Genomic DNA, 27,724 nt, shown 5'->3' with positions numbered 1-27,724 from the left:
ATATATGCTTAAGGGAAGAGAGCGGCGGAAGGAGTTCCTGAATCGAATATAGAGGAATGTAACCTTGCAATTAGGTCGGAAATTATTAAATTGGGGCTTCCAAACTACACCGGGAGAAACAGAACCATAGTTCGGAATGCAAACGAATGCCAAGAATGGTCTGTGACTCAAATGACCAGTCAAAGACAAACAAATACTCGTGGCTAGACTCATGGCTGCAGCAAACATTAACTCATTGAGGTTAAGGGGGCCGGAAGACTGGCCTTTCCACCTCCATGAGACTGTAACTTGAAAACGTCCATTTGCCACATCAGAAATGAGGTCAGCATCTGGGCTGAGGGCAATTGCTACATTCAGGAAGTGGTGGCAGTATAAGGAGGAGGAATGAAGAAGACCAACATGTGTCATCCAGATTCCAGTTCAGGACCTAGGTATACAAATACCAAGACGACTCCATTCCTGCCTTCAAAATGGCAAATTACTCACGTAATCGAGAGAGGGGGTGGGGTGTAAAGGACACATAACCACTGAATTTCATAGCAACGTGATAATGCTAGATTATGTGACCCTCTTCAACCCTGTATCCCTAGAACAAAGGACTGTGCCTCGCAAATATGTGCTCAGGAAATACTTGCTGAATGGATAAAACGGAGTTGTACAGGCACAGAGAGGGCAACTATGACATACTGGAGTTGTAAAAAGCTTCAAAGAGGAGGTACTAGTTGAGCTGCTTTGAAGGATGAATTTAATCCCCAGGTGAAAGAGGAATAAAAACATCTCTGAATTTACCTCTTTTCCAAGAAATATGTACTCGTTCTTTTTTTATCCTGGATCCAGAGCAGCAAAGCCTACCCTGCGTAGAGGGGGTTTATCACCACAATCAAGCATCAAATGGGCCTGGGGGCAACTGTGAAAAGTTCACTTGGAATGTGCAAACTCACCTCCACTGTAAAAATCTGCCTCTGAATAAGTTATATGGAAACTATGCATCTTTTCAAAACTTTCATGACCCAGTTTTCTCCTGGAGCAATTTTCCTCTTTTGTTCTTCAAGATGGCCATAACAGACGTTACAGCGTGGGCGGTAAGCGGGAGAATAAATAAGGTGGTAAGTCCACTGGAGTATGTGCATGGGTCCAGGGAAGCCCCTGGTTCAGCGATGAGAGTAGTTGATTTTCTTAGTTTCACTGTCTGACCTAAGGGAATATGCAAACACCCTAAGATGTAATCAGCTTAAGTACTTTGGTAGTTTACTCTAGCAAAGCCTCTTCTATAGCTTACTTTCCAATTAATGGATCTAACGAGGTCCCGCTGGGATTCAGGGAGGAGAGCGTTAATCTCCGCAAAACTTTTTCCCGTCACCAGAAAGTCGCACCCTTTCAAGACGTCTACTAGTTCACTCTCGCGAGAGTATGAAAAAAGTCGTGCTTTTTATTAACCCCGCCTCCAGCCCTATTAGTTGCCAAGCAACGATGTAACCAACCTCCACAGTGCTGGTAAACTTGCGAGCTTGTGATCTTTCTCCTTCACAGTCCCAACCTTCTTCAGGAGCTCGCGACAGCGATTCCGATTTGAGCCCCGCCTCCTCGAGCCTGCGGGCATTCGATTGGTGGACGATTCTCTCCAGGTGAGGGCCAACGCGAGAGTGGGCGGAGCCAGGCAGGGGCACGTGATTCGCCGGAGAGTGGTGTGCCGGACCCCGGCCACCGTGTCGGCTCCAGGCTGTCGCGTTACCGGGTAGGTGCTGGGGCCACAGCCCGGAGGGATCTTAGGAGGGATCCTAGGGTGAGCGACGGCTGTACAGCACCTTGAAGGGGTTAGGCGGGCGAGAGAAGGGGGGCTGCGTGCACCCTGATGAGGTGCGGGAAGATGAAGCCTAGCTGTTTCGGGGAAGTGCGGGCCCCCGGGCATTGCCCGGAGTGCGGACGTTTAGGGACCCAGAGCCGCAGCTGGCGTGTGAGTTAGAGGATTTGTGTGGCCAGTAGAATAACAGTGCAAGGTCCTTGAAGCAGTAGGACTTTCCTTCCTCACGAGTCCCTTGTCTGGGTTTGCGCAGTGAACTCGGGGCTCTCCCACCCCCGTTCGAGTCAGGACTTACCCCTTATTCTGAAAGTGACCTTTCAGAATAAGAGAAGTTATTTGCCACCTCTTTGCTCCCCAGTGTTTCTTCCATAGACTGCTTCCTAGGAGATAGATGGGGAGAGGGTGCGGACAAGGGCTTGAGAGTAAAAACACCAGAGGAGAAATAGTGACGTGCTAGGGCTGTCCCCGGGTCCAGCTACAGTTTTCCTTCAGGGAACATGTTTGAGATTTTCCCACTTATTTTTTTTTCAGAACTGAATTCTACCATTGGACTGCAATTACTTTATGATAATGAACTTGATCCATTCGCAACCCTTCCCACCCCCAGCTGCTGCCACTACTCTCCCCAGATTTTTAAATTGGAATCTGAGGTCAGGAAGGAACTTGGATAAGCTACTTAGTTTGATAGAAGTCAGTTTTTCAATCTGTAAATTGGGGAGAAGTAATAATGGTAGCAAAATCTGTTTTATTATGGGATTATTGGAAGGATTGAATGAGATAATTCATGTGAATGTAAACTCCTAAGTCAGCATTATAATCAGGGTTCTGGTGCAACTCTTCACAGATAAGGAAACAGAGGGCTAGAGACATACATGACTTATCCTAGGGCATGTAGCTATTAACTGGGAGAAGGAGGGCTGGACTTGACCCTTGGCCCAGGGTTCTTTCACTTATACCTCACTGATCCTCTTTTGAGTGTTTTGAGGGATATTTCCTTCCTTCCCTTCCTTACATCCCCTTTGTCCCTTGCAGACGTCCCCTGAAGAGCTGCCATGTCTGGGAATTCTGCCCCTTCCTCAGAACAGAACAACAACAACTATGAAACCAAAACAAATCTCCGAATGTCAGAGAAGAAATGTTGTGAGTGTTGGGAAAGAGGAGGGGCTGCTGTTTCCCAGGATTTTATCTTGAGAATATTGCTGTAATTCTAGACTTTGCTGCTTGGTGGGAGTGAGAAATAGTTCTTTGACATGGGAATTTAAAACAAAGTCTACCAGGGGAATTTCCTTTCTAAAACAAGTAGACTCAGTGAAATGTCTGTCCTTGGGGCTAGACTGCTGGTGTAGCCCAGCATTTTCTTCCTGCTTTCTTTAACTGAATCTCTATCTCCCCCACCCTTGGGGGTATCTGCACAGTTGATTGATGCTGAAAGTTAGAGCCAGTATTATTGTACACGCCGTGAGTAAGGCTGAGTGGCAGGGTGAAGGAATTCCTTGGGTTGATACTGTTAACAGTTTGCCTTTATCTCTTGGGCTAAGTTTTGTGAGGGTGCTGCTCACGGCAGAAATTGCAGGTAAGAACCAGTAGCTTATTTCTACAGGCCTAAGGGGAATCGGCCCTGATATTTCACTTCTCACCATGTCTTGGGCACCTTACTTTCTCACAGGTTTAGTCTTTACACTCTGCAAACTATTTTCCCTGCAGGTTCATTGCTCTGGGGATGGGCTTCACAGGAGCATTTCCATGCCCATCTTTGAGACAGAGACAGCAGGTGGGTTTGCAGAGAGATGAAGTATTGTTTCCTGTCCCCATGCATCTGCATGCCTAAGCATCCTTATAGACTGCAAGACTGCAGAGCCCAGGCCAAAAGGTCCTGAGCAGTTGGTCCCCAGATGTTTTGGGGAACCTCTAGGAAAGCTAACTCTTGTCCCTGCTTCGAGGTTCCTCTGGAACCCTATCAGTCAGTTCTTCTCACTTCAGTGGTTATATATATCAGCAGGTGGAAACAGCCAACCAGCATAAGACCTGGAATCGTCTCATGTTTCAAGCTTTCCCTAGAGTCTCAACCTTGATGTCATGCCCTTGTCAGTCTCGTGATTAATGATGATCATTTCTTTTCATCTAGCACTGATGAGGCTTTTTGGGGTTTGGACTGCAGCAGAGGCAGGTTGTTTGGGTGTGTTACTGGGGTTAGTGCACCTCTATGATTAGGGTCTTCTTTCTCTGCCAGGGCAGGAAACCAGGTACTGAGGGCAAACACCCTGTGGAAGATAACCAGTATAGCATGACGTTTGAGTGCAGCCTCTGGAGTCAGACTGCCTGGGTTCAAATCTTGGTTTTACAACTTCCTAACTGTGTGCTTTTAACCAGTTTGCTTTTCTGCCCCATGCCCCAGTTTACTTTTTGATAAAATGGGGATACAATAGTATCTCTCCCCACAGTGATGTGAGAATTGAATGAGTAAATACAGGACAGCTCCTAGAAGAGTACTGGGCATGTGGCTAAACTGTGTTATTTTTCACTGGTGACTCTATTTGCATGCTGTGTTTGTTCCTGAAACATCATATATAGATTGAATTATAGTCTAAATGCTGTGCTGGGAGCTCACTTTTTTTTTTTTGTGGTACGCGGGCCTCTCACTGTTGTGGCCTCTCCCGTTGCGGAGCACAGGCTCCCGACACGCAGGCTCAGCGGACAGGCAGGCTGGCTTACGGGACCAGCCGCTCCGCGGCATGTGGGATCTTCCCGGACCAGGGCACGAAGCTGTGTCCCCTGCATTGGCAGGTGGACTCTCAACCACTGCGCCACCAGGGAAGCCCCTGGGAGCTCACTTTTTAAAAGAGCCCTGTGAAGAATTATATTTTCAGTAAAAAATGTTTTCTTCTCTTGTTTGACAATATGGTAACCCCGATTTGGGGGTATGGAATGCACAGTTTAAAGAGAGGTGCCCTTGTGCTACTAGGACACTTGAGCCCAACAAGAGCAGAGAACAGGTGGCAGTGTTTGGGGGTCGGGGGAGTTGATAACTGTGGGAGTCTCTGACCCTGCGCGGTGCTCAGTGTCAGTCCTTCTAGTTCTGCTTTCTTCTCCATGGGACTCTCCTACCTGCCTCCCTAACTTTTTTTGCATTTTTTCTTTTTTTTGCCTTGAGGGCTTTTGATTAGTCAAAGAAGCAGTAATCCCAGGTCTCTTTCCTTCCTCTAGACTCTAATTCCTGATCTCTCCTTTCCAAGTTCTACCCTCTTCTCCCCCACTGGAGGTGTCTGGGTTATCCTGAAGCCACTGTCATTCATTTACCCCCCTCTCTTCTCCTTTTGTGGTTGGACTGTGGGACTGTGACAGTCTATGAGAGTATGTGTCAGTTTATTTCCCTTCTCTCTGTTATTTGCCTGTATCTGGGAACAGGCTTCTTGGGCTGCTTAGTGATCACACCCAGCAGTTGCTTTATTAATAGCTTACCCGTTATCCCATTGCTGTTAATTATACCTGTTGTTGGCTCACTTTGACTCTGGGAAGTGCCTGAACTGGAGGGCTGAAGAATGTCTTTAGGGAGCCAGAACGTCCAAAGGAGCAGGACTGGAATTTCAGCTGCTCCAGGGATGGGGGAGAAGGGGGGGTGGTGCTGGCTGAGGTGCCCTTAAGGTGCTCAGACAACTGGTTTCAGGGCTCAGTGAAAGCAGGAATTAGGGGGAGCAGGCAAGGTCTACATGCTTTTCCTTCTTTGTTTCTTTTATTCTTTGATATTTTGAATAGGTCTGGAACAGACAAGTCCCTGTATGAACCTTCTCCTAATTATAACATCAATACATGTTCATGAAAAATTCACACAATACAGAAAGAAAGTAAAAAGCAAGAAAATCTCACCATTTCTCCTGTCCCTGTTATGTTTGATTCTTTCCAAAATCTTATTCTGGTGTATCCTATTAATGGAAATCGGTCCACACTGTACATATTTTGTTCTACCATCCCCCCCCACCCCCACTGTTTTTAAACTATATTCTGGACATTTTTTTCATGTCGATAAGTTCACATTTACTTCATTCTTCATGATATTGCCTTGTGTGGATATGCCAGCCTCTCCCTGATGGACATCTACATTGTTTCCAATTTTCCACCATCACAGACAATGCTGTAGTGAGCATCCTTGCATATACACCTTTCCCTGTTTGTGCTAACAGCTTTCCCTACAGAAATAACAGGAGGAAAGGTAGACACCTTTGAAACCTTGATCAGCATCCCTTAAAAGTTCTATGTTAGCTGTTTTTTTTTTTTTTTTTGCGGTATGTGGGCCTCTCCCGTTGCGGAACACAGGCTCTGGACGCGCAGGCCCAGCGGCCATGGCTCACGGGCCCAGCCGCTCCGCACCACGTGGGATCTTCCTGGACCGGGGCACGAACCCGTGTCCCCTGCATCGGCAGGCGGACTCCCAACCACTGCGCCACCAGGGAAGCCCCTTGTTAGCTGTTTTTAATATTTCAAAGCACGTGATAGAAATTGGGCATTAAACTATAGCTTCGACGGTTAACTAAAACATTAACTTTCTTAGCGTTTGGCTGCAGAACTTCGATATGTTATGCTTATCAGTCAAACGGCAGGACATAATTGGCAGTTTTATGACTTCTGATGAATAAAAAGAAGATATTACTAATGAAGCACACTTTAAAGGGCAGCATATTTCAAAATATTGGGGCTGTTTAGAGCAAAAAGTGGAAGATGACTTGGTCATGAGAAAGCCGGGAACCATTGGCTTCTAGACCACCCTTCAGGTTTAGATTAGAGAGCAGAGTTATGCTGGCCACATGGCTCCCTTTGTCAGGTGCTGACAAGAGCTGGTTACTAGGACTGATTGGGCAGTCATGAAACCAGGAGTCTGGTCAGAGCCCTGACCTTGACTTTCTATTGAGGGACTGTGGGTCTAGCTCTTCCCTTTTCTGGGCTTGAGGTTTTCTGTCCATAGGAGGGAAGTTATCACACCCTCATTTCCTCGAAGTGTGTTCATGAAGGGAAAAGAAGTTTAAGATTGAGAAGGTGAGTTGAACCTTGTGTAAAGAAGGTAGAAGAGAATTTCAGGATTGAAACAGCTTTCCATTCTTTGTCAAGGGGTAAGTTACATTGTCTCCAAAATTAATCAGCATAAACTGTCTACTGTTCAAATTAAGGTGGTGATGGCTTTGTTTTTTAACAGGCAGGACAGAATGTACCTAGTTTTGCCCATGTGGCCATTTGAGATAGGAAGTGTGGTTTAGTTTTGTCCTTCGGAAATTGAGCAGCCCTGGTTGCAGCAGGTGTGTGTGGGTGTGTTATGGGCAGAGGTGGGAGGTATGGTGCTGGGGGCCACCGTGGGGAGTCCTTGGTGGCCTGTGTTTTCTTTTGTTCTTAGAACTCTCTGTCCAGTTTGGTAAACATGGAGCAGCTGGTTCCCTGGTCGGCCTCAGAGCGTCTCCCAAGTATCAGTTCATTTTCAGCTTCAGGGAGGATAACAGGACCTTTGGGAAAAGTGCCTAATGGGCTGGAAGGTGTGGACCAAGCAGTACTAGAAGTGCAGGTAATGAGCCAAGCCTTGGTGATTGAGAAGAGTGCAGTGCTGGGCTGGAGAAAGTGAAGACTCAGGAGGATTTCACTCCTGAAACCTGAGGCAGCTGATCTGTCTGTTAGGGGTCAGAGATCAGGCATTAACATCAGCCGAGGCTGCAACATGGCGTTTGCTTGTCTTTGTGCTCCCTGTTTGGACAGAGATGAAAATCACTTCTGTTGCTCCTTGCCTACCTTGGAGGGGCTCCTGCTCAGGCCTGGGAATTTTCCATGTGCATAGTAGGTAAAGGACTAAAAGCCAATCCCTCTGACCCCAAATCTGGGCATCCACCCCTCCCTCACCGCCAGGGCCCTGTTTGGCTTCTGGATACTTCTTGCCAAACACCCCTAGGAAACTCTCTTCCTTCCGAGGTCTGTTCTCTACCCACACCCCTCTGCCCACTTCTCCACTGAGATCTTTTTACATTTCCTTCTCAAAAAATAAAGGATGACGTTCCCATCCAAGTACCCCAGTTTTGCTGAATTGTTTCTTAGCCTGACAGGGTCACCTTGTCCCAGGGAAGAAGAGCAGCAACTACTTGTGGGGCACCTTCTGGAAAGCAGTGCTGGGAAGACGAACGCAAAAGTGGTTCTCCCCGATCTGCACACAGCGCCTCCCTCCTTTCCCATCTGAGCCCTCCCAGATGACCTCAGTTTGGGTCTGGGCCCCAGGAACGTGGCTGGCAGCTTGCAGGGCACTCTGCCACCACTCCTCCGTAGCAGGATGGACAGGAAGGAGCCAGCCCCTGTGAGCAAGCTGATGAGGAATCAGAGGCTCTTTTTATGGAGAAAAGCTGCCAAGGAAGCACAAGATCAGGATTCTAGGGCCAGCCCTTCCCATGACTCATTGTGTGTCCTTAGGCAAGTCACCTGGCCTCTGAGCATCTAGTTTGCCCCCAGCTGCCCAGTGAGACCTGTCTCTGTAAACGAGCATTCCTGAAATCAATTGTTTTCTAAAGAAGGGCGGACCAATGGCTATTCCTGCTTTTAAACTGTCCTGCTTTTACTTGGGTCTTTGAGGCAGGCTGGCTGTGATGCCCTTGTGGGCCAGCTTTACCACGAAGCTTCCTGAGGTCTAGTCAGAACCTATGTCAGGTAGGCGTTGACACAGTCTAAATGGTTTAGAAGTTCTGGCTTAAACTCGTGGCCTGAGCACAAAGGCCAAAACAGGTTAAGGCCAGGCTCTTTTTTTGTGCGCAAACTCTTGCCTGTGGTTCTGAAGGGATAGATGGGATCCTCAGGATAGAAACTCTGTTGGATCTGATAGGAGCTGGCTCAGTGCTGCATGGGTAGAATCTCCAGGCCCAAGACTTTCCTTCATGGCTATATCACTCCCGTGTTCCTAGATATTCTCATGCTAAGGAAGATGCTATGGTTACTGTCTTTCTAATCCTGGCCACTTTTTTTTCTCTTTCCATCTTATGCACCTCTGTGAAGGCCTCGGACAAGTGGGAAAGACATGTCTTAGTTTGGGTACTTTCTGGAAGTCTACATGACCCTTTGACTGTCTTTTAGGAGGGTTTCCCCGATACCTCCTTGGTTTGCCTTTCCAGTCCTCCTGGACACTGGCCTCATTGAGGTGTATGAGGATCAAACCAGATTCTGACCATGAAGTCCCAGCCCCATGCACAAACCTTACTTGACCCCTCTTTATTTAGTTTTGTTCTGTTCCATTTCCCTCTAGCGTGGGCATCCTACATGACCAACTCCCCGACCCTCATTGTTATGATTGGCTTACCAGCCCGGGGCAAAACCTACGTGTCCAAGAAACTCACACGCTACCTCAACTGGATTGGGGTGCCCACCAAAGGTAGGTGCAACCATGCATTCCTTGGGAAAGGAAGTGATCAGTTCCTGGGCCTCACAGGCCTCTGGGAGACTTATTCTCCCTGGCATCAAGGTTACAGGGTGCTCCTGGCAGTGATAGTGGTTGCTTCCTGGTTTACTGGATTTATTCCCTGTCCATACACTTGTTCCTCCTGGCCTGGCTGAATTGGCCTAGTTTGGGGGCAATGCCTTTGACAGGAGTATTAAGAATTAAATGAGTATAGAGCTTTACATTTCCAAAGCCCTTCCATCTACATTATCTAGCAGTATCCATGTGGAATAGCCAAAATGGCTGAGGAAATTGAAAGTCAGACAATTTAAGACTTGTCCAAATTCTAGTAAGTTAGAACGTGAACTTAGCCTGATACTTAATCTGGTGTTGTTTCCAACATACCATGGTGCTTTTTTCATCCCCTTGGCCACTCTGACATTAGACCAAGAAGTCCCCTTTGGGACATCGTATTGTTTCACTGCTGAAGGGTATGGGTGTCTTCTGCAGTGTTTAATCTTGGGGTGTATCGGCGTCAAGCGGTCAAGTCCTATAAGTCCTATGACTTCTTCCGGCATGACAACGAGGAGGCCATGAAGATACGCAAGTGAGTCTTCTAGGCCTGACTGCCAGGCCAACTCTTTCTTGGCCGTCATGAGACTGGATGTGATGGGGCTTGGTTTCCCTTTCAGTAAATATCTTGTGGGGATTTTGAGTGGAAGTTATCTGCTGGGCAGCTCACCATGGGCTTGGGTGGGTAGAACAGGGAGCAGAAAGTTGCGTGTGTGCTTGTAGGCTAAGCCTCCAGAGGGGTAAGACACGTGCATGGGACAGGGGAAGAGGAAAGATATAGGATGGTAGAAAAATCTCAACGGGCAAGTTGAAAGGTCTAATTAGGGAAAATTTTGATCAGTGGGGAAACTGAATAGGAAGGGGTGTGATCCCTGTGGCACCCCAGCTGTTCATGTCTCTGGCTGTGCCCAAGCTTGGCCCCGGCCCAGTCCTCTGGCTGATTCCTCTGCTCTCTTGGCAGACAGTGTGCTCTGGTGGCGCTGGAGGATGTGAAGGCGTATCTCACGGAGGACAGTGGGCAGATCGCAGTAAGCCTCACCTGCCTCCTCCCCCGTCTCCCCCTTTTCAGCAACCTGGCTGCACCACCCCACCTTGGGTCCGCCTTGGTGGGATTTCATTTCTCGGTCCCCGTTCATCTGTCTTGTGGGCTCTCTTCCCAGGTGTTTGATGCTACCAATACCACTCGAGAGAGGAGGACCTTGATTCTGAACTTTGCCGAGGAGAATTCCTTCAAGGTAGAATCTGCCTCCAAGCTGGAGGAGGAGGGGTGAGTGGAGGTGGGGAGTTAGGAGGGACATGCAGATCTGTTTGACTCTGGTGGGTGAGGACAGGATTGGACATCTGATTCTCTCCTCTTGGTGAGTCACCGCCAGTCCTTGAGTGTTTTCTTTTGGGTCCTTTCTCAGCTCCTTAGCCTGTATGTATGAGGCCCTGGGAATGTGGTAAGAGCTATTTTTAAATGAAGAGGCCTTGAAGGCCACTTTCATGAAAGAAAATCCCACGGGATGTGGTGGCTGCGGTGGAGCAGGTATGAGCCTGTGCTCTTAATTTACAACCTGGCCGTTACTGACTCATTGATCATTGCCTTCTCTCCCTGGCCAGGTGTTCTTTGTGGAATCCGTCTGCGATGATCCCGATGTCATTGCTGCCAACATCCTGGTAGGTGACATCCCCTCACACCACCACCTCTTTATGCCTTGTGTGTGTTTTGGTGGGGGTGGAGTGGGGAGTCAACCCGGTAATGAAAGAGAGAAATAGACATGTTTAACAACACAGGGTGATCTTTTTGATCTGCCAGAACACCGTTTTGTACTTCCACACTCTTCCATTGGGAAAAGAAAGAGGCTTTGAGGAAGAAGGTAAGACTTAGCTGTTGAACAGAGGCCAAACTTAAACTGTAGTAGCCCTGGCCCTGTGTTCTGGGTATTAGCTAGATGTTGAGACCTAGGTATGTTCTTAGAATAGATCAAACTCTTTATTATCTGTCAGGGCCACCTTATAGGAAGGTCATCTGCCCACCAATTGTCTAATATTGAGGTCAGCATTCTATGCACTGGGCACCTCATGCTGTGTGTGGTCACAGCTTAATGCCAGTGCCCATTTGATGGTAGTGCTGGGCTGTGCTGAGTGGATATCCATGCACTGTGTCAAGGTGGTGCTCTCCCAGCAGTGTGGGAACTTGCTGAAGAGGTGTCTGGCCCGAGTCAGCTCTGTGTATCAGATCAAGCACCCTATTCTAATTGCCCTTGGGGAGAAATTGAATCCCATTCTGTTTTCCCAGGAAGGTACATAAAAGGATTGGGGCCCAAGAACTGCTTCAGCTGCGTGACTGCCTCTGTCCTTCAGCCAAGGGCAGGCACATGACTCCCCAGTTGTCTTTCCCTTCTTGGTTGCCAGGGTCACAGGACAGGGAGGGGGTGCTCAGTGAATGGGGATTGCCAATGCTCCAGTGAAAGGCCACTTCTATGGCTTTCCTTTTCTTTATTTAGCAGTGGCTGTTGGCAGGAGGGCTGTTAAGGGCAGACCTCTGACTAGGCCCTGCTCTCCCTCCGATTCCAGGAGGTAAAGGTGTCGAGCCCTGACTACCCTGAAAGGAACAGGGAGAATGTGATGGAGGACTTCCTAAAGAGAATTGAGTGCTACAAAGTCACCTATCAACCCCTTGACCCAGACAACTATGACAAGTAAGGTTTAAGGCCAAGGTTTGAAGGGCCCGAGGCGGGGGTCTCATTTGAGAAAAGAGCCTTTCTCCCCTTGTCCCTAGACTTCCCTCTGACAATCCAGACCTCTGTTTACATCATTCCAGGGAAACAAGGTATGGATTTGTGGCCTCTAGGCAGATTGAATCTTATACCTGAACACTAGAGTGTTTTTTCTCCTGAGTTCTTCTGGTCTATCCTCTAGAGCGTGATTTCTCAACCTTAGCATGACTGACATTTTGAACTGGATAATTCTGTGCTGTGGGGCTGTCTTGTGCACTGTAGCTGTCTTTAGCAGCATCCCTGACCTGCGCCCACTAGATACCAGTAGCACTCCCAAGCTGTGACAACCAAAAAGGTTTCCAGACTTTGTCAAATGTCCCCTGGGAAGCAAAATCACCCCCTGTTGAGAACCACTGCTCTAGATCAGTAGTTTTTAATTAGAGTGTTGTAGGACACCTCTTAGAGGTGTGTCATCAGTATTTGATCAATTTTTAAAGTTTATTGTGTGTGTGTATAGGTATATATATATATATACATGTATAAAAATATATAGTAATACATATGAATATATGTGCATATATTCCATATGTAAAATAACATAATATGTAAATTTATTTTGCATAAAACAATATATTGTACATGTGTATGCATATATAAATATATATATTTAAGTGGTTTTTAGATATTACTTACTATAGCAGTGCCTATCAGCAGTGTGGCATAGAACACAGGTTAACTTGATGTGTGTGAGCGAAAAGAGCCATAGCAAGATGCCAAGTCCGTGTTGAAGAATGACATGTGCACAGGGAGACCCGTGAGAAGGTGGCCTTTGAAAAAGCATGCAGTCAGTACAGCTCTAGTAAGATAAGAATACAGCCCTGAAGCCAAGCAAATGGCAAGACAGTGTGCATAGCCACTGTTAAATTGCTTCAGTGGTCTGCTTCATCTTTCGAGTCTTTCAGTTCCTTCAAGTATGTTACCCACAATGTTAGTGTTTGGAGGTGTTTCTTAATATAGAAGTTGAAAAACACTGCCCTAGATATGGCATAATAGTATATTCCTCAGTTAGCCCAAAGTCCTACATAGAAAAATATTCTAGAAGAATGTGTGTGTGTGTGTGTGTGTGTGTGTGTGTGTGTGTGTGTGTGTGTGTGTATGTGTAGATGTTACCTCTGGTGGTAGGGCTATGGGTAATTTTTATTTGCATCATTCTTAAAAAATTTGTTTTTGGAATAAACACTTATTATTTTTATAGTGAGAACAGTTCCATGATGGCCACAAAGCAAACAGTCTATGTGAGTGCCTTTGAGAGAAACTTGATTTATGTAGATTTATGTAGATGTGGGGAACGCACAGAGATCTCTGTCCATGGTTCTGCACCCCCCACTCCTCGCCCCTCCCCTCTGGCGGATGCCATACTCTGACTCCGTCTTGACCGCCTCAGGTGGGCGCTGTGCTTCTCAACAAACTTCAGGGTTAACAAAATCTTCAGGTCATCTAGTCTAGCCCCTGAGGGGAAGCCTGAATTCTGTCTATCTAACTTAGCTACAGTGCCTGGCACAGTGTAGGCACTGAGGAAATGGTACTGCCTGATGAGAAGTTCAGGAAAGTTTACTGCATCTTTGTTCTGAGGAGCCATCCATCTCTTTCCATTTGGTTCCTTGCGTCTGAGTCGGGGTGTGGCAGGAGAGGCAGAAAAGCTGCTGGGAGCCTGCAAGTAACTATACAGATCCTTTCCCCTCCTCCTGTTATCCTCAGATTTTCATACCCAGGGAATTTTTTTTTTTTTTCCCTGCTCTGTCCCAGGGATCTTTCTTTCATCAAGGTGATAAACGTGGGCCAGCGATTTCTAGTGAACAAAGTCCAGGACTACATCCAGAGCAAGATCGTCTACTACCTCATGAATATCCATGTCCATCCTCGCACCATTTACCTTTGCCGGCATGGAGAGAGCGAGTTCAATCTCTTGGGAAAGATTGGGGGTGACTCAGGCCTCTCGGTGCGGGGAAAACAGGTGAGTAGTTAGCCAGAAGGCTGGATTTCCCAGGCTTAGAGTTAGAAGGGCATGGTGGATGTCATCTCTTTGATCCCCTTACTTCTTACTGAATCCTATTGGAGTTTAGGCTGTGGTTTCAGATAGTCAAGCAAGTAAAGAGACGTTTTCTTGTTCACTGATTCTAGCTGTGCATTGAAGGGTGCGTAACTTGGAACCATTTCTGCTGTGATCATTCAGCCATCATTCAGCCATCACATATTTATTGGGCTCAACTTGTATGCTCAGCACGGTACAGGGTACTCTGGTTAAAGTTCATTTCCTCTTGGGTTTATTATAACTATGTAGCACCTTTCAGAGTTTGACTGGGGTCATACACATTGACCTTTTTAGGCTGAGTTAACAGTCCTCTGTGTGTATGTGTGTGTGTGTGTCTGTGTCTGTGTCTGTATTTCCTTTCTTTCTTAATTTTTTTTTGGCCGTGCCATGCACGGCTTGCAGGATCTTAGTTCCCCTGACTAGGGATCGAACCTGCGTCCCCTGCAGTGGAGGCATGGAGGCCTAACCACTGACCGCCAGGGAACTCCCTGTGTGTGTGTTTTCTTTTAAAATTTTTATTTCACACCCCAGTTTGCCCAGGTTCTAAGGAAGTTTCTGGAGGAACAGGAGATAGCAGACCTCAAAGTGTGGACAAGTCAGTTGAAGAGGACTATCCAGACCGCTGAATCTCTGGGGGTGACCTATGAGCAGTGGAAGATTCTGAATGAGATTGATGCTGTGAGTAGGAAGCTCTGATGGCTAAAAAGCCAGTAAGGGTCTCCTGTTCAGGCAGGAACTCTCAGAAGTCACCGTGTGGGCCGTTCATCTAGAAAACTAGGACCACCAAGTAGAGACTTTGAGGAAGCTGAATCTATGGCCAGTTTAGGGAATAAGTGGGAACAGTGCACCCCCAATCAGGGCTTCCTGCCTGCTTGACACACCTGTGCCAATGATGGGACCTGAACCAAGTTTTGACCTAGCCCCTGGCACCTGGAGAGAGTGAAGCTCCCTTTGGATCCTTCATATATTTTCCTCCTAGGAAAAAGAAATAGCTGACAACTCACTTCTTTAATTTCTGCTTAGGCCACCTGGTCAGCTATTCTGGAAAAGTCCTTTCCAATTTGTTCTTGGCTTTCTGTGTCCTTGAGCGCAAAAGTAGGCATTTCTTTTTCTTTCCTTCCTCTGTACCCTTTTATGCCTTCTACAAGAATTCCCTAGTGCCTTCAGTTTCCCCTCCTTCCCTGCTTCCTGTTCCTTTTATCCTGCTGACTTTTCTTGACCTCTAAGTTCCCCACAGCAGTAGGAGAAAGCGGCAGCTTAAGCTAAAGAGGCGGCCTCCTCTCCCAGTGGCCCTCACCCTGCTAGTCGGTCAGTTGCAGTACATGAAGGGAGCCAGCCCAGTGCCTGGCACTAATAACTAATATTCTTTACTGCCGCCTTTTCATTTGGGGGGCTGTGTGGGTCCAGTTCGCCTCTTTCAGCCGTGTGGCTCCTGCAGGGCGTATGCGAGGAGATGACTTATGCGGAGATTAAGGAGCAGTACCCAGACGAGTTTGCACTTCGAGATGAAGAGAAATATCTGTATCGATACCCTGGAGGGGAGGTGAGATTTCCCTCACGAGGGGTGACTGCCCCACCCTTTGCTAGGGGCTTAGCTTTAATTTGGGGGAAGGATTGAATGTGAGTTTGGGGACCGAGAAAGGGTACCTAAGGTATCATTTAGTTTCTCTTTCTACCTTTGAGGCCTGCTGTGTATAATTCAGCTCTGGCAGTCGGCAGTCCAATGCCTCACTGATTTGTTAAGATCTCCAGAGAAAGGGTAACAAGATAGCCTCTGTTGCTGAGTATATTTTAGAATCAACATGGTCTTTTTTAAACTTCTTTTCTTTTCATTCCACCCCCAATCAAGCAGGTATAGGCCCCAAGTAAATATATGGGATATGAATGATTTTCCTCTCATCTGTGGTGTTTAAGGCTGCTTGCTGGTCCAAGTGGCTTCATAGTCTAGGGGTGTGAGGCAAAGGTAAATAAAACAACAGGGGTCTAGGAAATCCCTAGGAGCCTTTGTTGCCTTGCACTCTTGCCTATTCTGTCGAGAGAAGAAGAACCCCACAGGCTGCATTCAGATTTTCTCTTCTTGACCTGCAATTTTCTCGGTCTGAACATTGCTCTTGAAAAGTCTGAATATTCTCAAGAGGTACCAGGGCTGGGGGTGGTTAGCAGGCGACAGGAAGGCGCCAAACCTCCAGGAGGAAAGCCAGCTGGGGAGAAAGGAGAAGCGGCCTCTTAACTCTGGACCCAGCCCCCGACTTGGCTGCCAGCTTGCGCCTCCTACCAACCCACCCCACTTCCCCCACAGTCGTACCAGGACCTGGTGCAGCGGCTGGAGCCTGTCATCATGGAGCTGGAACGTCAGGGCAACGTCCTCGTCATCTCCCACCAGGCTGTCATGCGCTGCCTCCTGGCCTACTTCTTGGACAAGGGTGCAGGTGCCACTGGAGGGAAGGGCCAGGGACACATCCACAGGGAGGGGGCTGGACTTGGGGTGGCACCAGGATCCCTGGCAACGAGACCTCCCACTCTTCCACTCAAATCAGAGTACATTCTTCAGGCAGCAGTGTGGGGCTCCCAGCAGCCCCTGGGCCAACTACTTGCTGAATTTACTCTGCTGATTCAAAAACCCCCAGTGGAGAGCAGCTGCTGCTTTAGCTCTTGGTCCTGCCTGGCTAAAGGGGCAGCACGGCGCTAACACTCCTGGCAGCATTAGAAAAGGGGTTGAACATGCCCGGCTTGTTACTTGGGCTACTAGGAGGGTGTTATCTTAGAAGCATCTTCATCCTTTGGATTCAGGGTAGACGGTTTCTGGGGAGAGCAATAAGGAAGTGCTGCTGTCTTCTCTGATGCTCCCCTCCCTTTCCTTCCTGAGCTACCTGAGCTGCTGGGAAGTCTGCAGGTTGACCTTTGGTGTATCCACGGTGCCCCAGTCTTCCCTTCTGTGGGGCCCTGGCTGCGGCACTTCCTCTCGTTTTGCCTGCAGGGAAGGATCTAAAGTGGGCTTTTTTCCTTTCTTAGCCACTCAGTAGCTTGGGTGGCTTCCTTAGAGGCTATGTGGATAATTGTCTGGGGGTTTAGAGGAGGAGTTGTCTAACTCCAGGTCAGGGTAAAGAAAACTCAGGAGCGCCTTAGATGCTCTCTTCCACTGACTTGACCTTGCTTCATAGTACTGAGACTTCCTCCACCTGGTCTTTCTGCTTTCAGATGAGCTACCGTACCTGAGGTGCCCTCTCCATACCATCTTCAAACTTACTCCTGTAGCCTACGGTAACTATGAGCCTGGGAGCTGGGCAGGAGGTGGGGATAGAGGAAGGTCAGGATTTTTGAATTTTCTCTGACGTTTGCCTAGAAGTTCAACTTCCTCACCTGTATCTACCAGGGAAGTTCCATCAGTGCCTTCCATTTTTAAAGGGATGAATGTATGTATTGGGGAATATATATGTTCTTTTATTACCATACTGAAACTAAGGGATTTTTCTTTGAGCTTTTTTCCTGAAGCCCTCTCCACTTTGCTCTGTTTTCTCAGGGTGCAAAGTGGAAACAATTAAACTAAACGTGGAGGCTGTGAACACTCACCGTGACAAGCCAACTGTAAGTATTTTCCCACGGATGACATGCTGGTTCCCCACTACTTCGAGTCTTTGAACCTTTGACATCGAGAGACTGGGTTTCTTTTATGTACAAAAGGAAAACCGATCCAGAACTCATGTCCCATGTAGTTTGCTTACTTCCAAAAAGAAGAGATGTTGGAATTACTATTTTTTTAAATCAGTATCTCTTTCCTGAGTCTTAACCTTGCAGATTGGCTCTTGGAAATCCAATGAACTATGGAAAGTGTTTGGCAGAAGTGAAATGCAAATTTTCCCCCCAGAAAGCGCTCCCTTTAGAAAGCAGGATCCAGAGGTGCCTGTAAGGTGGGGTCAGGAGGTATAGGTTTGTTCCTAGGTCTGTCCTGGTAATCTGTGTGTCATCTTAAATAACCCCCTTCCTTTCTTTGAGCCTCTTTCCTGCTTTGAAGTAGGGTGCCCAAGGAGCTTCTACCCTTACAACCTTTAGTCTCCCGGGGCTGGGGGACCAGGCCGTGGCCCATGTCTTAGGAGAGACCCCATCTGCAGAGGAGCAGGAGTGGAGGAGGCTGCTGTGGTTGATGAGTGAGCTTTTGGCTTGGCTTTCATTTGTGTGGTGTCCCTCGTTTCCAATCAGAACAACTTCCCCAAGAACCAAACCCCTGTAAGGATGAGAAGGAACAGCTTTACGCCTCTGTCCAGTTCGAATACAGTAAGGCGTCCAAGAAATTACAGTGTTGGGAGCCGGCCCCTCAAGCCCCTCAGCCCTCTCCGTGCCCTGGACATGCAAGAAGGGGCCGACCAGCCGAAGACCCAAGTCAGCATTCCGGTGGTGTAACCGTGTGTCTCCCTCCCATCCTGGCCTCCTGCCCTTGTCACTAATCACCAAGGAGTCATTTAACTTCCAACTCCCACCTCCCCCCATCCCCCCCCAGCCCCACACCGTGGATCTTAGCAGAGAATGTGAGGTCATGTGTTTCCAGACCAACCTTAGCTAGTGTACGGTGTGAGACATCTCCCCGCCCAGGGGCAAGCTAGCGAGTTGGGTGTTTTAGGACAGGTCCTCAGTTGGGGGGGTCTGGAGGAGGAGGAAAAGGGATCCACTCTCCTGGGGTGATTGGCAGAGCTGGGGCTGAGGCTGAGCATGCTGTGGTTCTTGTCCATCCACGGTGTCTAAACTCACTAATGTCCTTGTGTTGGTAAAGTGGGGGCAGGGTGGAGGGGGACACAGAAGCCCATTTCCCCTCCACCTTTGTCTCTTCCAGGTGTGCTTTACTCACAGTCCTGACCTGCCTGCTTTCTTCCCCCCTCTCATGTCCCCTTTGGATTGCCCAGTGTGATGCATGGCGTTGTTGTGTGTCTGTCTGGGAGGGAAGGGGCGGTGGGTGGGAGAGAAGTCTGGCCTCCACTGATGTTCTCTGCAGTGGGCCTAGATGGATCTGGACTGGGGGAGCCTTTCTTTTCCCTTCTCCCTTCCTCTCAAGCCAGGTCCTACAAGGGTCAGCCCAGCCTATAGAACATCCACAGATGCTCTGGAGCCTGCAGGTAGACATAGGATGAGAGTTCTTGCCTCCTTTCATGAGAAACAATCCTACAGTCTTCAGTACCCTGGGGGAAGCTGGCTTTCAGTCTGTGTGAAATATCTTGGTTTGTATTTTTCAGACATAGGTCTCTGGGCTGCAGAGGTGTGAGGTCTCTGGGCTGCAGAGGGGTAAGGTTTAGGAGAGTAGGCTGGCCTCTAGCTCTTACAGGGCTCTTGGAGGAGTGTCATACATTTTCTCCAGTGGCTCCTGGCTTCTTTGCCAACTACAGGAACTTTCCTGCCAAAGCCAGTGACCTCCGGGACTGTTCAGAAGGACAGAGTTAGATTCAGGAGTCACCACTGAGGTTTGAATTGCACAAGGGAAAGGCAGAGAAGAGTTCACTAGAGCTGCTAGTGAGCTAGTAATTTTCAACACATTCTAGTAATTCTCAACACATTCTCCTTTTTAAGTCAAAAAATGTTTTGCGTGAGCAATTTTTTTCCCCAGAAAAAAGGGAAAGCCTGGTGATAAATTAAATCTCCCTCACTAGGGTATTAATTTATATCATCTTGATGTCCAGAGTAGTCTTAGAATGCTATGGGGTCTAGCTCTTGACTGTTTACGCATTTACTTGTGTCATTTTATTTCTTCTGCAAGGTTAAATAGGAAATGTTTAGAGTAGGGATTCTTAGCCCCTTGGTGGCCCACGATGGCATACCTCCCCCAATTTTGTATACAAAATATATGAATATACGTATGTGCATTTTTCTTTTTTCTTTCTTTTTTTTTTTTTTGTGGTACGCGGGCCTTTCACTGTTGTGGCCTCTCCCGTTGCGGGGCACAGGCTCCGGACGGGCAGGCTCAGCAGCCATGGCTCACGGGCCCATCCGCTCCGCGGCATGTGGGATCTTTCCGGACCGGGGCACGAACCCGTGTCCCCTGCATCAGCAGGCGGACTCTCAGCCACTGCACCACCAGGGAAGCCCATGTGTGTGCATTTTTCTGAGAGTCAAGTCTAGAGTTCTCATGAGATTTTTAAAAGAGAGAGAGGACTCCGCACCTTAAGGTTATCAATCGGTCTCTTAGGGGTGACCAGTGAGAGCAAGTTAGCTATTTGCTAGGGATGTTTTTGTTTGGTAATAGGAGACCTTTTGTTGTGCTTCTCCTCTAGGAATCTTCATTAGAATCCCCTATAGAACTTTTGAAACATGCACATGCCTGTGTCCACTCTAGGCTTAATTCTGACTCAGTCTCTGGGATTAGGGTCTGGGCATGCATGTGTTTAAATAGCTTCTCTGATGATTCTGAATCATACTCCAGGTTAGAACTCTATTTTATGTTGTTGGGTGGAGAAACAGTAGTTCCTTGGACCAAGCGTCAACCTAGGAATTCTGAATTCCTCATGGTTTTGAAAGGACAGTTCCCTGGAGTTAGATGTGTGAGCAGATCACAGTATTGAATGAAGTTACTCCCTCATTGTTACTTCAGGCAGCAACCTGTTCCGCCTTTAACACTTTACATTTGCAGGGTGATGTGGAACAAATCACTGTGTCATATAAATGTCCTGTGATAATAGCTGAGAATTTTAAACACCCTGGAGAGAGGTACTGAGGTAAAACTTGTGGGATGATAAAGGTTATCATCACAGGCAGCTGGCTTGTGACCTTGAGTCCTTTATTCCTACATCCTGAGTAGGACATCACAGCCAATTTCAAGGGCCACTTGCCTAGATTCTGCTCTAAATTGCCTTCCAGACATAAGGTAACTTCCTATTCCTGTTTAGCCATTATTTAATGTGTACCTTGTGTCCATGTTTGTGGGGCTTTGGGCTGGGTGGAGTGGTGGTGGGAGAAGGAGACACGGAAGCAGCAGAAAAGGTCCTTGCCCTGAAAAAGGTTATTTTAGAGAAAGAGCATATAATTTATAATAAATGAACATTTGTGAAAGAGCAACACGTTGAGTCTGTAAATGTGGATGTCGAAGTGGAGTAGAGATTCCTTCTGACTTTTCTCTTGTCCTACATGTATGAGACTAAAAGGGTTGGGAGGTGGGAATGTCCCCCAGAATGATGAGGTCTAGGAGGTGTGTGTGGCACTTTTACAAGGTTGTCTTGTCTAGCTTTGCTTGGCTGGTGGCATCTTTAGCCCAAATGGCCATTCAGTCTTTTCTCTTGCTGTGAGGTGAGAGTGATTCAGAGCTAATGCATGAGAAGGAGCATTTTGATCCAAGATTTGGCTTTGGGCTGTACGTACTCCTAGTGAGAAGAGAATTCTCTAACAAACTAGCGTTGTTTTACCTTGTTATAAACCCCTGCATTAGACACAGGGCACTGGGATGTTCATCTGGGCTCTCAGCCTGCTGATATTTTGCCATTCTCCCCATGTGTTAGTTTGCTTCCCCAAGAAGAGGAGTGAGGTGGTCTTATAATTCTCAGATTGGACATGAGAAATTAGAACTTGACAACAGCAAGGATTTCAGCGTTGTTTGGTTTTTAGAGCAAGATCCCTCCAGAGAAGTTTCAGCAGAAAGAAGCCAGGAGAGCATAGAATAGAAGAGAGTTCTTATTCCACATTTTAGAGAAGTCCTGTTCCCCATCTTTTCTTTCCTGTCCTCCTCTCCCCTTCTTATTTGAGCGTGTGTCGGTAGTATAGACACGTTACTCTGATTATGTGTTTATCACGAATGCTAGTAAGAAAGGATGAACTCCAGAGTACCTTTTGCTGAGGCTTTCAGCTGTGTTATGGGAGAAATAGGTGAAGGCTTTAGCATTTAATCTACTGGTAGAAAATTAGGAAAGGAAAAATCACTGTATTGTCTTTGATAATCACTGATTATCTTTTTCCTGCTTTAATGAGGAATGAGGAATTCCGTGACAGATATGAAGAGGAATCTAAAGCAGATTTAGACAACTAGCTCCTTTTCCTATATCTTAATCCTTAAATTGGAATTTAGCTCTTATTTATTATCTGTATTGTTTTTGCTTTTGTTTTGGTAATGAGATTGTTTTGCATTCAGTTGGAAAGTAGAATAAGAAAATCTGTTAAAAACATGCATTGTGCCAGGGGTCTGCCCCATATCCTTATCTCTGGTTTTTGGTTTTTTTGTCCATCCCCCACCCACCCACTAACTCCCAAGAAGTTAGGGTTAGGAGTGCAAGATATTTGTATCCTAGACTGAACGGTTGAGTGTTTCCTGTGAGGATCTGGGTGTTCCTCTTTGCAACACACATTTGATCTTCAGAGACACTGGCATTTTGAAGAAACATGATACAGCTGTTTGGAAATAAATCCATCTTATTGGTGTATCTGTGAGTAGAAGATCTGAGTACCAGAGAAACTCACTGATGCTTGGGGTAGCCAAAGGACAAGGGGAATGAGTGCCTAATAATTGAGGGAACTCTATCTGGGTTGTATAGTCTTATGCACATTCCATTGTCTTTGTTAAGCCCAGAGGCCATGTTGTGTTTGTTTTCCAGAAATTTGATAACTTTACATAGGTTTTCCGGTATACATTTTGACTTGTGTTTTAAAATATTTTAATTTGAATTAAATAATTTTATTGGAATTAAATATTTTAATTTTAATTTGATTCACAATTGAATCAGGTTGCCACATTGGCAGGGTTGATCTCTGACTTCCGATCGAGGTGACACAGACATCAGAAGTATGTCCAGGAATTTAATTTAGACTCATCATGTCCAGAACACTGTATCTAGAAGTATCTATATGCTGACTGCCTGACAGACTGTGGTAGGGTCCGCGTGCTGCCTGACAGATTCTGGTAGGGTCCCTATGCTGACTAACCAACAGGCTCTACTAAGATCTATAAGCTGACGAGTCTGACTGTTTTCTAATTGTACCAGTTGACACTGTATGCATGTTACTACAATTCTCTGTCTATTGTACATGTCCTACAAAGAAAGGAAGTAACCACATGTTTTCTTTAGGGGGAAGTCTATACACTATGATTTTTTTTTTTTTTTTTTTTTTTTTTTGTGGTACGCGGGCCTCTCACTGCTGTGGCCTCTCCCGTTGCGGAGCACAGACTCCGGACACGCAGGTTCAGCGGCCATGGCTCACGGGCCCAGCCACTCCGCGGCATGTGGGGTCTTCCTGGACCAGGGCACGAACCCGTGTCCCCTGCATTGGCAGGTGGACTCTCAACCACTGCGCCACCAGGGAAGCCCTACACTATGATTTTTAATAGATATTTCTTTTAGAGTAGCAGCCAAATTCTGTTCATTTTGTAGAAAATGAAGGTTGAACATCACTTGTAAGTTATTTTGTAAACTCAGCTAAGGAAATGCCTGCTCAGAGCCTGACACTGTTACCTCTACTTGAAGTCATCCTATCCATTCCCCCATTTCTGGGCAGGACTTCACTTTCTGAACTTTCTGTGTCCTCAGCTTCCCTGCTGTGGGCTGTAGCATTCCATTGGATAATGCTGCTGTTTTTAGTCTGCTACCCATTTGCCTCTTAATTATAATATAATCAATAAAAATGCAAAGGAAATTTTGGCAAAAGTATTCTTTTCAGTAAGGCTTTCACTGGGGATCCATGACCAATTTTTAGCTATTCAGTGTTTTTTGTATCTGAATTGCTTGTGTACATTTTGTTTTTCTTGTGTTGAAGTAACAAAATCAGTTTATTCTGATATGGTGATAGCTTTGCTGTGGCAAAAGCAAAGGACTCGTCACCAGCTGTGCCCTTTGGAGGGATTGGGAGTGGGCTGAGCACCACTGGGTTAAATGGAATGGACTGAGTTGGGAACCGAAGCAATAGAGCTATCCTGCATGTTTCCTAGGCACAGCTGTGTTGAAAGAAGGAATGTTAATCCTTAGCAGCATTCTAATTTAATCTGGTGACATTGATGTCAAAATATGGCACTCAGATCCACATAAGGTGTATAACTGTATTTGAAATGTGCTTTTGTGTGTGTGTGTGTGTAGAATGGGTAAATAAAATTGTTGAGTAACTTGAATCTATCAGAAGGCTTCTGGGTTTTTTGTTTTGTATTTTGGGTTGTGTTCTCCACCACTCCCCCACCCCGAAAACTTTGCCTCAGGCTGCTTGGCAATTGAGCCTCAGACCAGCAAAAGCCACTCCACAGTGACTGGAGTCCTTGGTGGAGGCGTGGCTCTCTTGCACCACCTTCTGGGGAAGATGGGAAGGACATTATAGAAGGCACCTGAACTTAGTCGTGTGTACTTTTTGGCGCCTCTACAAGAATTAAGAAAAAATTACCTTTGACCACACTGTGCTCTGACTCGCACTAGCAACATGGAACTCATTATTTATTGTGGAAAAAAAAAGAACCTTTGGCGATCTCTTAGAATTTAGTGGACTCTTCCATCTAAAATATTACCTTCCTGTTTCTAAAGAGATTACAGCTGGTGGGGTAAAATGGCATTTAACTGCTTCTGGGATAGGAAAAACAGGTGGGATTGTGTCACTATCCTCATGCCTTATTTATTCATTGTCACCTTAATAAGGACCAGGAGCTCATTAGACATGCAGGCTCTTGGGCCCCATCCCAGGCCTGCTGAATCAGAATATTCATTTTAACTGGCTGACGAGGCAATTCAGATGCACATTTAACATTTGAGAAACACTGTTCTGGGGGGGCGGGGGGGGGAGAATTTCTCACAAGGTCAAATGTTGGATCCCAGTTTATGGGAGGAAGTTGACTTCTGCTCTGATGACTGATTTCAGGATGGACTGGGATAACTACAGCAGTAGGGACCCTCCTCAGAAGCCAAGTAGCCCCTGCCCGCAGTATCATTTTTTTGACCTGGTCTTTTGGCTGATGTAGCCTATATACTCTCCTTTTACCACGGGGCTCCCTACTGCTTCCGCCTCCTATCTTGGATATGTAGCTTAGCTCCAGGTCTGAAAGGAGTGCTTGGTTCAACATGGTCACAAGGTCGGTTCCTCAGGGAAAGAAGCTCAGGACTAAGCCATTAGAGTTTGTCTGACTCCCGAGGGTAGAGGGGCGTGTGCTAGCCCACCAATGTGTTCACGCACGTGTGCAGATGCGGGGATGTGAGCCGTGGGGAGCACTGGAAGGGTGGGTGAGGGTTCTGCTCAACTTCCTCCATTAGTCATTTGGCGGCGGTGTAATGGCTTTATTTCTCTTCCTCTCTGGCTCCTAGGCGGAGACCTCGCTGGCTGTGCATAGGCTCTCCTCTCCGGCCTCCCCCCCATTGCTCTCCTGATGATGTGAAGCCTGAGGCCAGACCTCTCCGGGAGACTGGCCTACTGAAAAACTTGGCATGTCAGCTCCAAAGGGGCTTGAACAGGAAGTTCATTGGGGATTGGACATTCGGGGCCACCCAAATGAGCCCTGAAAAAGCTGCACCACATTTCTTCCCCTCATGCCTGATGGGAATATCAGTTACACTGAAAAACTTGACTTCCCTGTGCCTCAAAATATCGCACAGCCTGAACCAATTTCATTTTGATCATCTCTTTGCTAGGTTTGGCCCAAGTTGGTCAGTCCTGTTCCATTTTGGCATTTAACCTCTGACCTGTGACTGTATCCCTAGCTGGCTTTCTTTGCCTAATGTGCAAATGTACCTCTTCAGATTTAATTGTTTCCAAGTGAGAGGGCTGAACTCCAGCAAACCATTTCTGTGCTGTAAGAGCTGGTCTCTACATCCACTACAAGTGCGCAGGCTAGGGTACAATATACATAGGTTTGCGGTCACTTTTTTGTCACGTTGGAAACGAGACAAATTCACCAGGTGAATGGAGGGTATCTGAGAAATTCAGTTCCTATAACGTCTCTTCTGTGGTGACGGAAGAGCAGCATCAGTAGCAACCTTTTTGTTTAGAGAAGTTTTTCCTGTTTCAGGCCCCTTGAGGGCAGGATCTGACTACAAGACTCCACGAAATAGGTACCCTTCTCTGAGTTCTCTTTTGTAGCTACTGTATTTTCTACCTGATACTGTGTGCCTCTCAAAGCTGAAGAGGGCTGACGTCATCCTCTCTGGTGGTTGGAAATGATGGCTGGAGAGAAAAGTAGGGTGCCATTTGGAACACATGAAGAAGTAAAAGAAGTTTCCTTGGGAATCAACTCTCCCAAGGAGTTCTTTTGGTTTTAGAACAGGTGCAGGGAGACATGGCCTTCTGTGGGGTCTGCTACCATGATACGATCTCTAAGAAAGCTGTGGTTATGACTTCAAGAGCATCTGGTCTTCTAATCCCTTCCTCTTAGCTAATTGTCACTATTGTGGTCTACTGGTCTCTCATGTAGAACCTTGGGGGAATGGGATGGGGGGGAACCAAGCCCTCAATGCATTAATCATGTGGTTTCCCTTAAAGATAAACCAGGTAATTATTCCTTAGATCAGTGATTGTCAAATGTACAAATATGTCCCTGCATATGCGATTTTAATATGTCACTGCTCCTGAAGGAAGGCATGGAAGCTCCCAAGGATACTATATCTTACAAGCAAAATCCTTTTTTTTTTTTTTAAAAGAATAGTAAGTTATTAGCTTTTAAACTTTTTTCCCCCTTTTCATTCAGATGCCCACTTGCTGGTCAAGAGGGTGAGTAGCAAGAAGGGTAGTGCAATGCAATTTTCCCGAATGGTTCTTATATACTGTGGATGATACAGGACCCTGTTACCTAAGATGTGATGCGCTGGGCTGCTGGCAGTTCAGCAGCCAACTAGGAGCTTATTTTTTTTTTTTTTTTTTTTTTTTTTGCGGTATGCGGGCCTCTCACTGTTGTGGCCTCTCCCATTGCGGAGCACAGGCTCCGGACGCGCAGGCTCAGCGGCCATGGCTCACGGGCCCAGCCGCTCCGCGGCATATGGGATCCTCCCAGACCGGGGCACGAACCCGTATCCCCTGCATCGGCAGGCGGACTCTCAACCACTGCGCCACCAGGGAGGCCCTAGGAGCTTATTTTAAGTGCACAAAGCTGCCTTCAGAAAGTCTCCTGACCCTGCTCTGTAGCAGGTAATTTTCATCTAGCTGCTCATAGCATGTTGTACTGTAATGATTTTGTTCTTGTGGTGCAGGTTTCTTTCTGCATCTAAATACACTGTCTTTTGATCTGATAAATGTTTTTATTTAGTTATTTATTCATCCATGTAAGGTATTTTTAAGTCCCCATATTAATATCTGCATGTATTTAATCAGAATATAAGGTAATTTGTGTTGTCAGGTTTTTTTTGGTAGAAAGTTAGGTATTTTGAGCATTTAAGTTTAAAGTCCATAGTATTATCTTAAATTAAAATTTCAGAATGTAGGTATCTGTCTTCTGTAAAAGGATAATAACTATGTGAAGGCACAGTGGATTTCTTTTGAATACATTTTTTTCATTGATTTTTATTATAAGTATAAACCAAGAGATACATTTCTCTGGAGAAAAGTTTACCTCCTGGATGAATAAGATCATGCTAAAATTTGTGAATAATATGTATTGCTTTTGTAATAAGAAATATAATAAAAGTTATTTTTAATTAAAAAGTGCAGCTAATTTTTAAAATCACACACAAAAGAAGGTAATATTTGGTACATTATACATGCACAATAGTAACATCATGCAAAATGTATTTGAAGCTAGCTTCTTTAAAATG

At 46.5% G+C, this 27,724-nt stretch overlaps 1 protein-coding gene across 7 annotated transcripts; it reads left to right on the top strand.

Annotated features, from left to right (window-relative positions):
• Positions 1 to 811: 811 nt before the first annotated feature.
• Positions 812 to 26,810, top strand: PFKFB2 (6-phosphofructo-2-kinase/fructose-2,6-biphosphatase 2). 7 transcript variants are annotated; one of them, XM_060090988.1, is made up of 17 exons: positions 812 to 1,082; positions 1,531 to 1,625; positions 2,834 to 2,941; positions 9,057 to 9,182; positions 9,699 to 9,795; positions 10,222 to 10,288; positions 10,421 to 10,495; positions 10,863 to 10,919; positions 11,820 to 11,944; positions 13,769 to 13,976; positions 14,586 to 14,732; positions 15,493 to 15,597; positions 16,354 to 16,483; positions 17,253 to 17,315; positions 17,575 to 17,639; positions 18,252 to 18,431; positions 25,289 to 26,810. In XM_060090988.1, the coding sequence occupies exons 3-17, from the start codon at positions 2,854 to 2,856 to the stop codon at positions 25,349 to 25,351; spliced, it is 1,596 nt and encodes a 531-aa protein (XP_059946971.1). In that variant the 5' UTR covers positions 812 to 1,082; positions 1,531 to 1,625; positions 2,834 to 2,853; the 3' UTR covers positions 25,352 to 26,810. The 7 variants fall into 7 exon arrangements, with proteins under 7 accessions (XP_059946971.1, XP_059946969.1, XP_059946974.1 ...); XM_060090986.1 differs by having other exon boundaries at positions 812 to 1,106; XM_060090991.1 differs by lacking the exon at positions 18,252 to 18,431 and having other exon boundaries at positions 812 to 1,106.
• The last annotated feature ends 914 nt before the right edge of the window (positions 26,811 to 27,724 follow it).

Source organism: Mesoplodon densirostris, chromosome 2, assembly GCF_025265405.1.
Source record: "Mesoplodon densirostris isolate mMesDen1 chromosome 2, mMesDen1 primary haplotype, whole genome shotgun sequence".
Lineage (NCBI taxonomy): Eukaryota > Metazoa > Chordata > Mammalia > Artiodactyla > Ziphiidae > Mesoplodon > Mesoplodon densirostris.
Note: the sequence above shows the minus strand (reverse complement) of the source record. Positions and strands in the feature narration are given on the sequence as shown.

Coding starts and splice junctions, on each gene's coding strand:
- PFKFB2 (XM_060090988.1), top strand. CDS start 2,854: ATGTCTGGGAATTCTGCCCCTTCCTCAGAACAGAACAACAACAACTAT. Junction 11,945..13,768: donor GACCCAGACAACTATGACAA/GTAAGGTTTAAG, acceptor GCTCTGTCCCAG/GGATCTTTCTTTCATCAAGG. Junction 16,484..17,252: donor CTTCTTGGACAAGGGTGCAG/GTGCCACTGGAG, acceptor TTCTGCTTTCAG/ATGAGCTACCGTACCTGAGG.